Raw genomic sequence first — 13,712 nt, 5'->3', positions numbered from 1 at the left:
AAGAACAACAAAAGAGGAACAAACACTGCTGTTGGATGGAGTGATGGAGTAAATTTCTTAGATTACGAGTTCTGGCAACATAGACTGCCATGGTTTGTGCTGTATTTCACATTAGGAGTTCACTTTGTCTGTCTTTGTTTCCATTTCATGACACTGGTCGGAGCTGCATTATGTTGTTTTTATCTTAACTGTTGAATGAATCAGTCATTTCATTAGGCCTGCCCTTTGTTTGATTAACCATCTGGATATTGGATAGCGCTGCCCCATAATGCTGTTGATAGCTGCTAATGCCCATCTGAAGTGATCGATATCCTTCTGTGTCTGAAACGCAAGGGAACGTCCCTTCTCTTTAGCACTGATACAGAATCTGCACCTCCTTATCCGTATCATGCTTTTAGTCCATTATTGGAGAATGACCCCAAATTATCTTAGATCAGCTTGAATCTCTTGGCCGTCGTCCATCTGAGGGCAGAGAGGCCTTGGTCACATGATTTATCTCTACTCCTATTTCCTTTGCTCTCATTTCCCTTTTCTTTTTTTTTTTTACCTCCCTGCTTTTCCTCATCTTAGTGATGCCTCTATGTCATGTGATCACAGTTCAGTGAGTTGGGGTACCTGTGAGCTGTTGCTAATGGTAACAAAGGAGTGGCTGTGTGGAGAGGGAAACAGAGAGAGAGAGAGAGAGAGAGAGAGAGAGTGTGCAGCAGGGGAGAGGAGAGCTGCTATACATGCTGGGGTTCAGTATCTATGCACAGATCAAGATGGGGAAAAAAGCTTGGTGCAAATATATCTCCATAATTTCCAATGAAGCACTGTAGATTTGTGTTTATCAGTAATATTCTCACGTGTTGCTAACCTTTGGAGAAAAAATGTCCATCATAAATCTCTTCTTCTAACAGACGACATGAAATGAAGTATATGTATGTAGTGTTCTAATTACAGTGATAATATTTAGTCAAGATGTCAGCGGTGGTTAACCAGCAGTCCAGCACACATTCTAAGAACTGACAGGGCGAGGCAGAGTTGACGCAGCATCCCTCATCTCAGCTTGCTGTTCCCCATCGCTTTCACCTTGCATCATATCAGCCCAGTCTCCATGCAACGTTCTGGCACCTCTCGATGTACGAATCACCCAAAGGCTCTCGTCACATATTGTTGTGTGTTTGTATGTGAGTGTAGCTGCCTCGACTGTGGGACTCAGATCTCAACACACCTGGCTTTTCATAGAGTCACAAAGTGTTCCTGGAAAGTATAAAAATCTCTTTTCTTGATGTAGACACAAATGTAGACTTTTTTTAAAAACCAGCTACCATGCCATATTTCTATTTCTATTCTATTTCTCTCAAACAAGCTGTGATGTTCAAGAGATGTTTTCAATAACAGATTTCTTTGATACTGTACAAATTGGTGAATAATGAATAAAATAACACTGACATTACTGGTGGCCTCCCACTGGAGCTGTGATACTTTGATTCACTATAAAGGGCAGAAGGAGACACATTCATGAGGTGGCTTGCAGTTCTGTTGAAGTGTCCTTGAGCAAGACATTGAATCCCTGCCAGTTTTTCTTTTACTGACCTGTGCTGTTGACCTCCACATGTTAGAATGAAAGGATGACTTTCTCCTTCCAAGAGCAAGCAAATATTACTGAAAACAGTTTCAGCCACTCATACATAACTATGTGTGTGTGTTCCCACTGCTGCTCTCCCGTTGAGATGGTGCCTTTTGATAAAAAGCCACAACAGGATTTTTTGCCTTTTTGCATGAAAAGGGAAAATATTGTGTGTTGGCCTAGTGGTTATAATTGCTGTTTAACAATTCAGGTAATTTGGACTAAAAGGGGAAACTTAAAACTTAGTAGTCAGAAGATTTTTGGAGCATTTTTTATTGCTGTTTCGTACAACCACACTCAAAGACAGGGTGAAGGGTGAAAAGCCTGTGTGATGCAAGATTTTCTAATTGTTCAAGTGAGGATAACAGTGGAAACTTTAAGACAAAGTAAGTCCTGGTGTTCTTCACACAAATATGGAAGTAGATGTGTGATTTCTGCATACTTTTTTTCAGCTCTATATAAAGTGAGATGCTTGATGGATTGGTGGTTACGGATTGTTACAAAAAAATGCAATTTCAGGATGCAATACCTCCTCCCATTCCAACAATAGAAAACTGTTGAGATATGGGGTTTGGATACTGTTTATTGATCCTTTGTTGAACACATACTGACCCGTTCCAGCAAATAGAGGGCATGTGCAGAAGAATAGATAAATAAATACCATCATGTCATTTTTCCACACTTTACAGTAACACTAACACGCTAGCATTATAAATAAAGTAATATGAGCACACTCTAAAAACACTAATTTATACACAATTACTGAAAGGCTGTACTTATATCCAGATATATCCAGTTTGAAGAAACATGTTTTTGAAATGCTTTTTGAAATTTTAAACCCTCTAGTAATTGTAGTAATTACAACTAATGCCCCTGTTGTATAGTGAGTGTTTACTGGCATTTGATAAGGGATCATTCCATTTTGTTGAAATGGCGTGAGTGTCATTTTAAAACAAAATTCTGAGAGAGACAACAAAAAGCAGGTGTTAAAACTGCACTCATGATGGATAGAATAGCCATAGCTTAACCGGGCAATGTGGGATGAGAGGCGAAGAGGTGGATACAGTAGATAACAACACAGAAAAGGGGGAAACGGATTTGTTATAATTAGGCAGTACCTGCTGTAACTGCTACCCCCTTCCCACATACACACACACACACACACATCCTCCATCCAGCATTGTAAAAAGGGCTAAATATCCAGACACAGAAATTGAATTCTGTCTTGGAAGGAAGGCGGGGTGTCCGGGAGAGCTGTGAAAAGCGAGACAGACACAGAGAAGTAAAGATGCTGAGCAAATGAGGAAGAGAAATGTAAATCTCTCTGAGAAAATAGGTTTAAACCTCATTGAGAGTCGATGTGCGGCCCCTCGGAGTGACTCAGGGTGTGACTCATTGCGGCCGGCATTGCCTCCACCTTACACACACACACGTTTTTATAAACCCTCAGGCCTTGTGTATGTTGCGTGTGTGTGCCCCATGCTTAGTTTTCTGCCGGATTCCACCTGTTATACATGATGCATAAGCCCTGCTTCATCTTGCTGTAATAGTACTCGTGATCTTCTTATGAATCAGCTTATGACAAGATATGAATTCAGTCTTAGCTCCTGAGCCTTCCCACGACCATGACTTAGAAGACAGATGCTGTTAAACTTGGCTAGGTGTGTGTGTGCGTATGTGTGTGCGTGTGATCCTTCTAACCACCCACTCAAGGGATTAGTGTAAGGGTGGTTGGATGACTCATCGGTCAATGACTTTGGAGGAGAGGGAGGAAAAACATGGCCAAGCAGCCGGTCAGCCGAATGGTGTGTGTGATTGGTTGTGATTGCGTGTGTGTGTCTGTTGTCATTCCACCTGTCTGTCAATGCAGCTAATGCTCAGACAGCAAGCTATCTACTCATGCAAATTTAAATTATTATAATTATTAATAATGAACTAAAAATAGTTTAATATAGCATTTGTATCAGAGGTGTGGTACGTGTGTGATGCTTGTGTGTTTGATTGTGCACATGCATGTAGTGTGTGTGTGTGTGTGCGTGTGTGTGTGTCTGTGCACGTGCGTGTGGGTTAACTGTTGCCTGTGTCTCGACAGCAATGGCAGACGGCTGGGCTTGGAACACGACCCTGGCACAGCATCGAGCTGTTAGGTCATGCGTACGCTGCTTAACGAGCCATGAACGATCGCTATGATCTTGCCACAAATAATTCATGAGGAGCCCTGTAGTGGAGCTATGGAGCTAAAAGGAAAGGGGGGGTGGGAGGTGTGGTGCTGGTAGTGGGGGCATCAAGGAGTGGACCATAGCCTAAGTGGAGTGAAGGCAGGAGGCGAGTGGAGGAAGACAGAGAGATCTGACAAATGTGTCTAGAATAGAGAGGAAATCCCCTATTACCTTCAGAGCTGACAAGTATGCTTGTGTGCTCACGTGTTTGTATGTGTGTGTGTCTGCTTATTTTTAGGGAGCCATTTATGTTACTACATCTGAAAAGGCACAGTGGGAGTGTTAACAGTGTGCATCACAATCCAGGGATGTGTGTGAGAGTCTTGTGAAGGCATACGCTGTGTGTGTGTGTGTGTGTGTGTGTGTGTGTGTGTGTGTGTGTGTGTGTGTGTGTGTGTGTGTGTTGGAGAGTTGATGGAGTGAGTTCAGATTTTTCTGACAGTCATGAAACCTAAAGTGTTTAACTGTACAGGGTTTTTTTTTTTTTTGCTGAAACCAAAGGAATATGAACTAAAGGGAAAAGGGTGGGTGTGAATCTGAGCAGTGAGAACTCTCATTTACCTGCTTGAATAGAGAATAAGTTCAGTTTAAAATGAATGATAGGTTATAGTATGACTTCCTCTAGTGCTACCATGAGGCTGACATTTGGGTGAAGTTTTAGTGAAATGTCTCAACAGGCATTGGATGGATGAAATTTGATACAGATATGGTGCCTAGAAGAGTGATCTGACTGACTTTGGTGATCTGTACAGGTAAAAGTTTTCACAGATCCTGTGAAATATCTACAAGATAGATTTACATTTACTGATATTCACAGTTTCCAGACAATGTATCCTACTGACTTAGGTGATACCCTGAAATATGTGGCTTTGAGTGAAATCGCCATGAAATTTGGTACAGTACCCATCAGAATGAATAAGTAAGAGTCGAGGAGTAAAAGGTGTAATCAAGTCAATGTTAAGGACCAAATGATTATATAACATAGATGAATGATTTAATCAATTTGCTTGTTTCGTTTTCTTTTTTTTCTTTCCGTGTGTGTGTGTGTGTAGGTATGTATATGCATTACAATACATTATCATATACCCTTATTCTTCCCTTTTTTCATAAAATATATACATATTATGAGGATGCTAGAATTATGAATACTATCATATGAAAGTTAATTTGGTCCTAAACTATTTATGATCAAATACCTGCAAAAAAATAAGGCAGTGAACACATTAAACATGACACCTGCTAAACACCAGCATGATAGCATTGTCATTATGAGCACGCTAGAATGCTGATGTTGGCATTCAGCTCAAAGCACTGCTGTGCCTTTACGTACAGCAGCCTCACAGAGCTGCTGGCCCGGCTGTGATTTTCAAAGCGAGTCAGCTACAGAGGCCATGAAGATTACTGGTTCTGACGGAGGCACTACAGACCAGTGAGACGTAGCAGTGGAACACACAGACTAATGGAAATGGTGGGATAGAGACAAAGGGCCTGTGTAGGTCTCTGTGGCATGTCATTAGTGAGGAAGAGGGGCTGACTTGTTCCATCTGACATTTACCAGTCCAAGTGAAAATGTCACGGAATGCCAGCCTTTACCTCTGGATATAATGGTGCCTCTCACAGCCCAGAGCTATTGATCCCAAAAAAACTTTTGTAGACTCCCCCACCCACCTTGTTCCCACTGTCCACTATCCCGTGAAAGACCACCATCGCTGCACTCCTACATTTCCTTGCCCAGCCAGACCTTCCTCTGTCTTTGATTACACTGTGCATCACAGCAGCCTTGGCTCAGTGGGGAAGGGAAGCTATAACAGCGCTAACGATACATCAGCTCCAATTGTGTGTTTTTCATTAAAGTAGCAGTCCTCCACTTGAATCTTGGTTTTGATATTTCATAGTGTATTTGTCAGCAATGTGTTCATATGAGCCTTTTTCTTTCTCCTTTTGAGCTACTAGAACACAACTGCTAAAATACACTGTAATCTCATACCTGGTGTCTCAAATCTCAACACTTGTCTTGTACCTACAGTTGAAGTCTTTGTTCCACTGTTCCGTTTATTCAGTTCCCTTTTCTCTTTTTGGGAAAGTGGATGTCTTTTCAGTTAGCTAATTGACGGACTAGCTGACTGACAGTCTGGACCATGCAGTGGTTTGCCAGCTTTGTCAGAATAAGAAAAGAGAGGGAGCAAAAAAAGACAGATTAGATTTAGATTGTTCTTACTTATACCCCAATTCTTTATAAATGTCACAAATGTAATTTACTTGCCTGGGTTTTTTTGGTGTGTGGTCAATTGCCTCATGTAAAGCAAATACAATCAGAGACCTGGGGATTATATTTTATACCTGGTATAGAGTTTGATTTCCTGAGATCTATTATATGAGTGAGCTTGTTTTCTTAATCTTGAAACAATTATTTAGTGATCACATGACAAAAAAAACCTGTCTTTTTAACTCAACCTACAGTATACTACTATAATAATAGGTCCGACTGGATGTAATGCATTTTTCCACTCTTTTACATTACATTCAACTGTGTCGAAGTTAAGGGATTTGTATTGTGTGTATGGAGAAAAAGACTAGTGCATGCTTAAATCAGCCAAAACAATGGCCAAAGGCAATCTGACCCTACCAGACCATACATTCTTTACAGTGCATTGCACTCAACCTCATTTCAAATTAAACAGTAATCTCTTTCCCATTAGCTGTAGCAGAGGCTAATTATGTTGAAAACCACTCACAAGCATTTTCTTGCTTTGTTTGTTATGTTGCAGTATATCTATGTCTCACTTGTAGGAACTGAATGTGGATCCATGGCCTCTCAATTTGTTTAGGGGAGTGCTACTGTCTAGTCTATTTCTGTCCTTGCTACACTATTGTCCACGGTTGACTGCCTTCACATCAAGTGCTGGATTTATTTGGCCACTCTGCCAGCTCAGGCAGACAGGCCCTGCAGCTACCATCCAATATGCAATGACTGAAATCACTGTTAAGATAACTATAAACCACTATAACTGTGATAGTGGTTTCAGTGATTGTTTTCTCTACAGCCAGGCTTGGGTTAATTTGTTTGTGGAGCTTAGGTTTGTTTACAGATTGGAGAGGATAGAAGCCTGCCACATCGCTGTTTTCTTTCTTTTGGTCATCTTGATTTCCTTTTTTTCTTTCTTCTTTTTGGGTGGATTCATGTTTTTATAGAGTGTGTGGTGTGTTGTTCCTGTCCAAAGCCACCATTCACTAAACATTTTTCCTTGTCATTGTTTCCCCGTCGTCTTCTGCACACGTTAATTGGCGGCTCCAGCTGCAGCATTACATTTCAAAACAAACCCAAACCCAAAGAAGATTATGATCTTAATTAGCTGTATCACAGCCTGGAGCATATTACATTTTGCTCAGCAGCACGCAATGAGCCTCTGATTCTTGTTCTTTTAAAAAAAAGAGGTGGTGTGGCTTTGATTGCAACAGGAGCGCGATTCAATTAGCTGCCACTTCTCTGCTGCATTACCTACCATCTCCCTGGCTTCACTAGAGTCACTTCACCATTATGAAACCCCATCAGTCATGAAAATAGCCGCCGCAGCATCGAACAATATGGGTCATGTGGTGCACTTAAGACAATGATTATTGCCTTGCTTACTACAGTATGCTTTCTATAACAAGTTCAATAACCACACCTACAGAGTTCATAGAGACCATTTTCAGTATGTTTTTAATCAAGTCATATCAGTGATATTTTTTCTCATTGCTGCTTTACATGAGGCAATCATAAAGTAAATTTGCTAAGAGATGCAAGTATTTGCTATGTATGCAGGGGAAGGCCCTCTTGATATTATGGGAGACTTTTTCAGTTTCATCCAGCTTTCCCTTCAACTCATGTTAAGATTTTTTTTGTTTGTTTGTTTTATCACTATTTTATCAGACATCAACTCTATTAATTGCTAGACATCAGCAAATGTCTTTCAACTAATTCAGAACCCAATGATACTTTCGTCATAAATGCAGATGGATATACTCTGTGTTCAAAAGTGTAGCTAAGTATGCCCTCTAGTGTTTTACAGTAAATTTATGCATTTTGCATTGCAATATTGATGTTAATGTGATTTTTCTATCAATACAGTGAAATATTAGTGAAGGGATTTAGAGAACATCACAATGATGGATAAAAAAACAAAACCTGTTCATTCTCCCTCTCTGCAGGTATATTCGCACCATGTACCTCGGCATACAAAGTCACCGGCAGAAGGAGAACCAGCGGCGTTTTTACTGGGCTATGATGTATGAGTATGCCGATGTCAACATGCTGCGACTACTGGAGACCTTCTTAGAAAGCGCCCCTCAGCTGGTGCTGCAGCTCTGCATCATGATCCAGAGCAACAAGGCTGAGTGGCTGCAGTGTAAGGGGTTCCCTAGTCTCATGTATTTTGTGTTTGGTTTACAAGATTTCTTTTTTTGCATTTTATGTCATAGGTCTTCTTGTACAGTGATTGGTTATCCCATGCACAAGTTCACGTATCACTTATTTACATTACACCATGTATGACATTCTATACCATTATATCCAATATCCAACATTCCTCACTCTGGTTATTGAAACCTTTGAGGTTTCCAGTTTTCCATGCAATACAGTTCCCCAAGGAAGGCAATTCAATCATAACCAGTGATACCCTTCACTGCCGGGGTGTCTATAGAAATGCCATCAATACATTTGCTGAGATGCACCATGCTGCTACTCTGGAGATAATCCTCTATCATTTTTCATGCACCAGGTTATGGCACTGACATATCTGCTGTCTCTACTGTTATACATGTCTTAAGGAAACTGTATTGGTGCACTAAATTGAGACTGTGTTGACTGAATGACCCATGATGATCTTGGTAATAATATTCCTTTCAAAACAGTGATGGATTGCTTTGGCTGAAATACAACATACTATACAGTAAGTGGAATGGCAGCCAAGTCAAGATAAAACCATAAATCTTTGGTTTAGGCTTTATACTTTAAAATGAAACTGGATCTTTTTTTGTCTATTTCTAAGGTTTATAGGAACACCATCTATCACTATCTGTCACTATCTTTTATTCTTGCCATTCTTAGTCTTTCTCTGCTTTTATTCTTTCTCTCTGTCTGTATTTCCAGGTGTTTCTGCCATGTCCTCTCTCCTGTCCCTGGCCTGGGTGCTAGCGTCTTACCACAAACTCCTGCGTGATTCACGTGACGACAAGAAGAGCATGAGTTATCGAGGCGCCCTGGTGCATCTCTTCTGGCGCCTTTTTACCATCTCTTCACGGGTGCTCTCCTTTGCCCTATTTGCCTCTGTTTTCCACATCTACTTTGGCATTTTTGTGGTGCTCCATTGGTGTGCCATGGCTTTCTGGGTCATCCATGGTGGCACCGACTTCTGCATGTCCAAATGGGAGGAGGTACTGTTCAACATGGTGGTGGGCGTGGTCTATGTCTTCTGCTGGTTCAATGTACGTGAGGGCCGGACACGGTACAGAATGGTGGCCTATTACACAGTTGTACTGTTAGAGAATGCCATCCTCAGCTCCCTTTGGTATATGTACCGCGACCCAGCCACCACTGACGCCTATGCCTCTTTTGCCCTCTGTGGCGTCTTCCTGTGCTTTGCCTCAGGTGTGGCCTGTATGGTTCTCTATTATGGGGTTCTACATCCCATGGGCCCCCGGCTGAGGGTGCTGGCCAGCTCCTGCTGTGCTGAGCTGCTGTGGGGCCTTCCCTTACCCCCTGAGGCTGAGCCCATGGCTCCCACACCAGGCCCACGTGGCTCCCAGGCCACTCCTACACGGGGTGTGGCAGGGGAACATGTGGAGTCAGATGAAACAGCCACGGACACCTGCCTTCCGGTTTTCCAGGTGAGGTCCACAGAGCCTGTGGATGCAGCCGGTAGACCCATCCAGGCTGAGGGTCCTCTCATCAAGATAGACATGCCCAGAAAACGCTACCCAGCCTGGGATGCACACTTTGTGGATCGGCGCCTGCGCAGGACCATAAATGTGCTGCAGTACATTAGCCCTAATGCGGTGGGCATCAGGTATAGGGACGGGCCGCTTCTTTATGAACTCCTGCAGTACGAATCCTCCTTCTGAAGGCATCCTGTCCCACAGCTCTGTTACCCTCTCTTACACAACCATGCACACACAATTCCTTTCTTTCATTCTGCTCTTCTTCCTCTACAGGTATTATCTCTTTCTATTTGACACTCAACCCTCTCTTTCTCTGAGATCATTCAGTTTTCCTGCAGGAGATGTGTGTTTGGTCAACTGAAAATCTGTTAAGACAGTCCAAACACACAGTCATGGTTTATTTTTGGAAAAAACAAAGTACAGAGAGAAAATTATAAACCTACAGTATCTTATGTGATAATATATACAGAAGTCTCATATAAATCCCTCTACATTGATAGAGGAGGGTTCTGGATGAGTGTAGATAACATATGAATGTTTCATTATGAAATGTGTTTAATGCATTATACTGTATTGGTGATTCAACCTGTGAATACTTGTGAAGGGCATATTATATGTCCCTGTGACATGGGACTGGCGCAAAGCCTGATGGGAATGATGGAGGAGAATCTCAGTGGGCGCAGGTCTTTGCACATCCCAACATTTACTGCCATTCTTTATGTAAATCATTGAAATGTATGATGATGTTTACCAAATCCTTAGAACATAACTTAAAAAGCACTCAATTTTCTATCATGATACTGTATATTGTAGAGTGGACACAATAATAGATGTGTCTAAGAGAAGCAGTTGAAAATGGATTTTCCCTCTGTGAGCTTAGGTGGCTCAATTGTATCCTGGCTGTACTATTTTTGTCCAAAATCCTAAATCGTAATCGCATCATGTATGGAAGAAAAAAGAAGCACACTGACCTTCAATTAGTTCCACCCATATATTACATTTTTACAGTGCAGACTGCCCTCCAGTGGAGGCAAGCTATAATAGCATGCCTTACTTGCCCATAGTTGTGACAGCACAAAATAATCAGATAACTACTCAAGTGAGAAAACACAATGTGAGGAATGTAGAATGTAGTTGAAATGAGCACAAAGTTTTCTAAATTGGTGGGTAGAAATCATCGTAAAAACATTCCAAAGAATTTTTTTTAAGATTGTAGGTGTAGAAGGGTACACATATGTTAATGTGCACATCTTTTTGTAGTGCAAAGACAGCCTTCAACGAATCCTCCACCATTCCCTTCTGAATCCTAGAAAGTACTCCCTTTTTCAACTTCCTTATTTTGTTTTATTATCAAAAAATGTTTTAGGTTGATTAATATATGCTTATCGGGTGCAAAGACTTGTAATAACTCCTTGAAAAAAACACAACCAATCTGAGAAGATATTTCTATGCTATTATACTTCAGTGCATATTTGTGTCCACATTTATAGTCATTGACATAACTATATTTTGCCAGAACACACACTTTTTTACATACAGTAACAAAACACGTGTTAAAAGGTATGCTCTTCAACATCAGTGTGTCCTCAAAGAGGCTCTTCTCTTATGTAGTTATACAGGGCGACTGTTCTGGCACCTGCAAGTGCAGTTGAAACAAAGCCAAATCACATTTTACAGAACTGTCTTTACGATTTATCTACCCCCTTGAACCAGTAGAATGAGTCTGTGCAAAATGTGTGCCATTTATAGGCCTGCTGTGCAGCAATTACACACCAATATACATCTTCCAGCTGAACCTGCGGGAGCTCTCCACTACAGATACCCACAAAAAGACCACTGTATTCACTCATGAAGATAAAAAAAACATGCCTTCTAAGTCAAAGGAGATTGACTAAAAATTCCAGAGAGGGTTACTAAACAATTCATTGAAAATGAATGCATTTCATACTTTATCTATTTACTCAATGATTCATCTGAATATATAATGTGTGTTTTTTACATTGTAGTGTTTGGCATGACTTTAGTATGATGCATTAGTCTGATGCACCCAACAAGGGATGCCCAAGAGCCCTACACCAAACAGAGATCCCTTTTTCCCGCCTCACTGGCTCTCTGCTTAGCTGTGGCCATATGTGCCTGCTAACATCGTACTGTAAAAAGCAGATGTCTAGTAAGTCCGGGATGAAGGCGAGAGGGGGGTTTTGCCAGGGGTGGAAAAGAACATGAGAATAGATTGTGCTAAAGGGCCAGACTGGAGTGATTTGTGTGAGAAAAAAAGAATGTTTACTTATTGTATGATCTACAGTATGTATTGTTAGGGGTTCTAAGTATGCTTGTGTGTTGATGGGTGTGTATGTGCTCTGTTTAAGGCCAGTGTTTGGGTGTGTGTGTGTGTGTGTGTATGTGTGTGTATGTGTGTGTATGTGTGTGTATGTGTGTGTATGTGTGTGTGTGTGTGTGTGTGTGTGTGTGTGTGTGTGTGTGTGTGTGTGTGTGTGTGTCTCCTGAGCCCTTTCCCACAGTTCTGTTCTCTTGCCGATTGTTCGGCTCCATCCTCGGTTGCTGCTCCACCCTCTTAACCATCTCTACAGTGCCGGGCCTTGGTGCACTCCTGTGAAACACTCTCACACTCTCTGGTAACTGAACAATGGGGTTGAGGCTGAACAACTGGAGATCCTGACATGAGAACATGCAATGAGGTACACTGCCATAACCAAGAGCTTCAACATCCAGGGTCTGCCACCCTTCAGCTTATAAGCGATGTTCAGCCCTAAATAATTGAGAACTGTTGGGTCAGCTAAGGTGGAGCAAACATCCAACACACCATATGTATAGATATACTGTACATGTGTATGCAAACAACCAACTTGTTCATTGTTTACCATGGTAGCCAGAATATTTCCTCTCTGTTGTAGTGAATGAACAGCCATGTTAATAGTTAGTCAATAAATGAATTATTAAATATTGTTAAACTTTAACAAAAAAAAAAAAAACTAAGCAAAACAGCCAATACAGGGGTTCCTCAGGACCAACAAACAAGACCACTGAACCAGCTGACTCAGGGGTGTCTCAATGCAGTTCTCATCCCCAGGCATGTCCTCAAGGGTCTCCATTTTTTCCTTAACATATTGCATCCTGGACCAGTCCTTGGCTGGGATTGTACCATTAAATTATGGTTTTCTCATTTTATTTTCTTGAGAATGATTACTCATTCTTACATGAATATGAATTATTGGGGGGGCCACTTTTTTTTGTGGTAGTTGGCTGCCTGGCATACGGTGCATCCTTACACTGCTGACCTTTTGCAGACGTGGATACATGTACAAATCAGGTGCAAATACACTGTGATTCATTCAGTTCATTGTTATTGGGGGAGAATTGTATAGCATCAAAATCTAGGTTATGTAAAACTGGGCTGCATTTCATCTAGTGGTGCTTAATGTCGTACAACGCAGAGTATTTATGCTTGTGTAATTGTGTCATTAGAATAGTAGTAATGACAATTAATTGAACTCTGAAGTTGAAATCTATAAAGAGATCTATGTTCAAGTCTGGATTTTTATGAAACATGCAGTATATTTTACGTATATTTCTACAGTACTATCACCATTTTGCCACATTATGTATCTAGTAAAAGCATTAGCTGTAAGTCAGATAATAAGTGGGTTTTCATTTTTATATATTTTTCATGGTTTCTTTAAATTATATGCGGATATTTCAAGAGCTAAGCTACACAAAAATGCAAGCCTTCTTCTTCTATACTGTACAGTGTAGTATTCAGGCTGCCATACCACAAACACGGTCACAAAAAGCCCTACAGAGAATTGTTCCTGTCAGGTAACCTGCCCAGTTTAACGTCCCTCAACAGCCACAACACACAGCAAGAGCATTTGAAAAGGAAGTTTGTTCTTCTCAGTCCTTGTTGTGCCTTGTTACTTTGGGTGCTTTAATCCAGCCATGGC

At 41.2% G+C, this 13,712-nt stretch overlaps 1 protein-coding gene across 1 annotated transcript; it reads left to right on the top strand.

Moving 5' to 3' along the window:
• Positions 1 to 8,026: 8,026 nt before the first annotated feature.
• On the top strand, positions 8,027 to 9,933 carry LOC128377248 (XK-related protein 6). Its single transcript, XM_053337166.1, has 2 exons — positions 8,027 to 8,219; positions 8,963 to 9,933. Exons 1-2 carry the CDS (start codon positions 8,036 to 8,038, stop codon positions 9,931 to 9,933), a joined length of 1,155 nt encoding a protein of 384 aa, XP_053193141.1. The 5' UTR covers positions 8,027 to 8,035.
• The last annotated feature ends 3,779 nt before the right edge of the window (positions 9,934 to 13,712 follow it).

Source organism: Scomber japonicus, chromosome 17 (assembly GCF_027409825.1).
Source record: "Scomber japonicus isolate fScoJap1 chromosome 17, fScoJap1.pri, whole genome shotgun sequence".
Lineage (NCBI taxonomy): Eukaryota > Metazoa > Chordata > Actinopteri > Scombriformes > Scombridae > Scomber > Scomber japonicus.
Note: the sequence above shows the minus strand (reverse complement) of the source record. Positions and strands in the feature narration are given on the sequence as shown.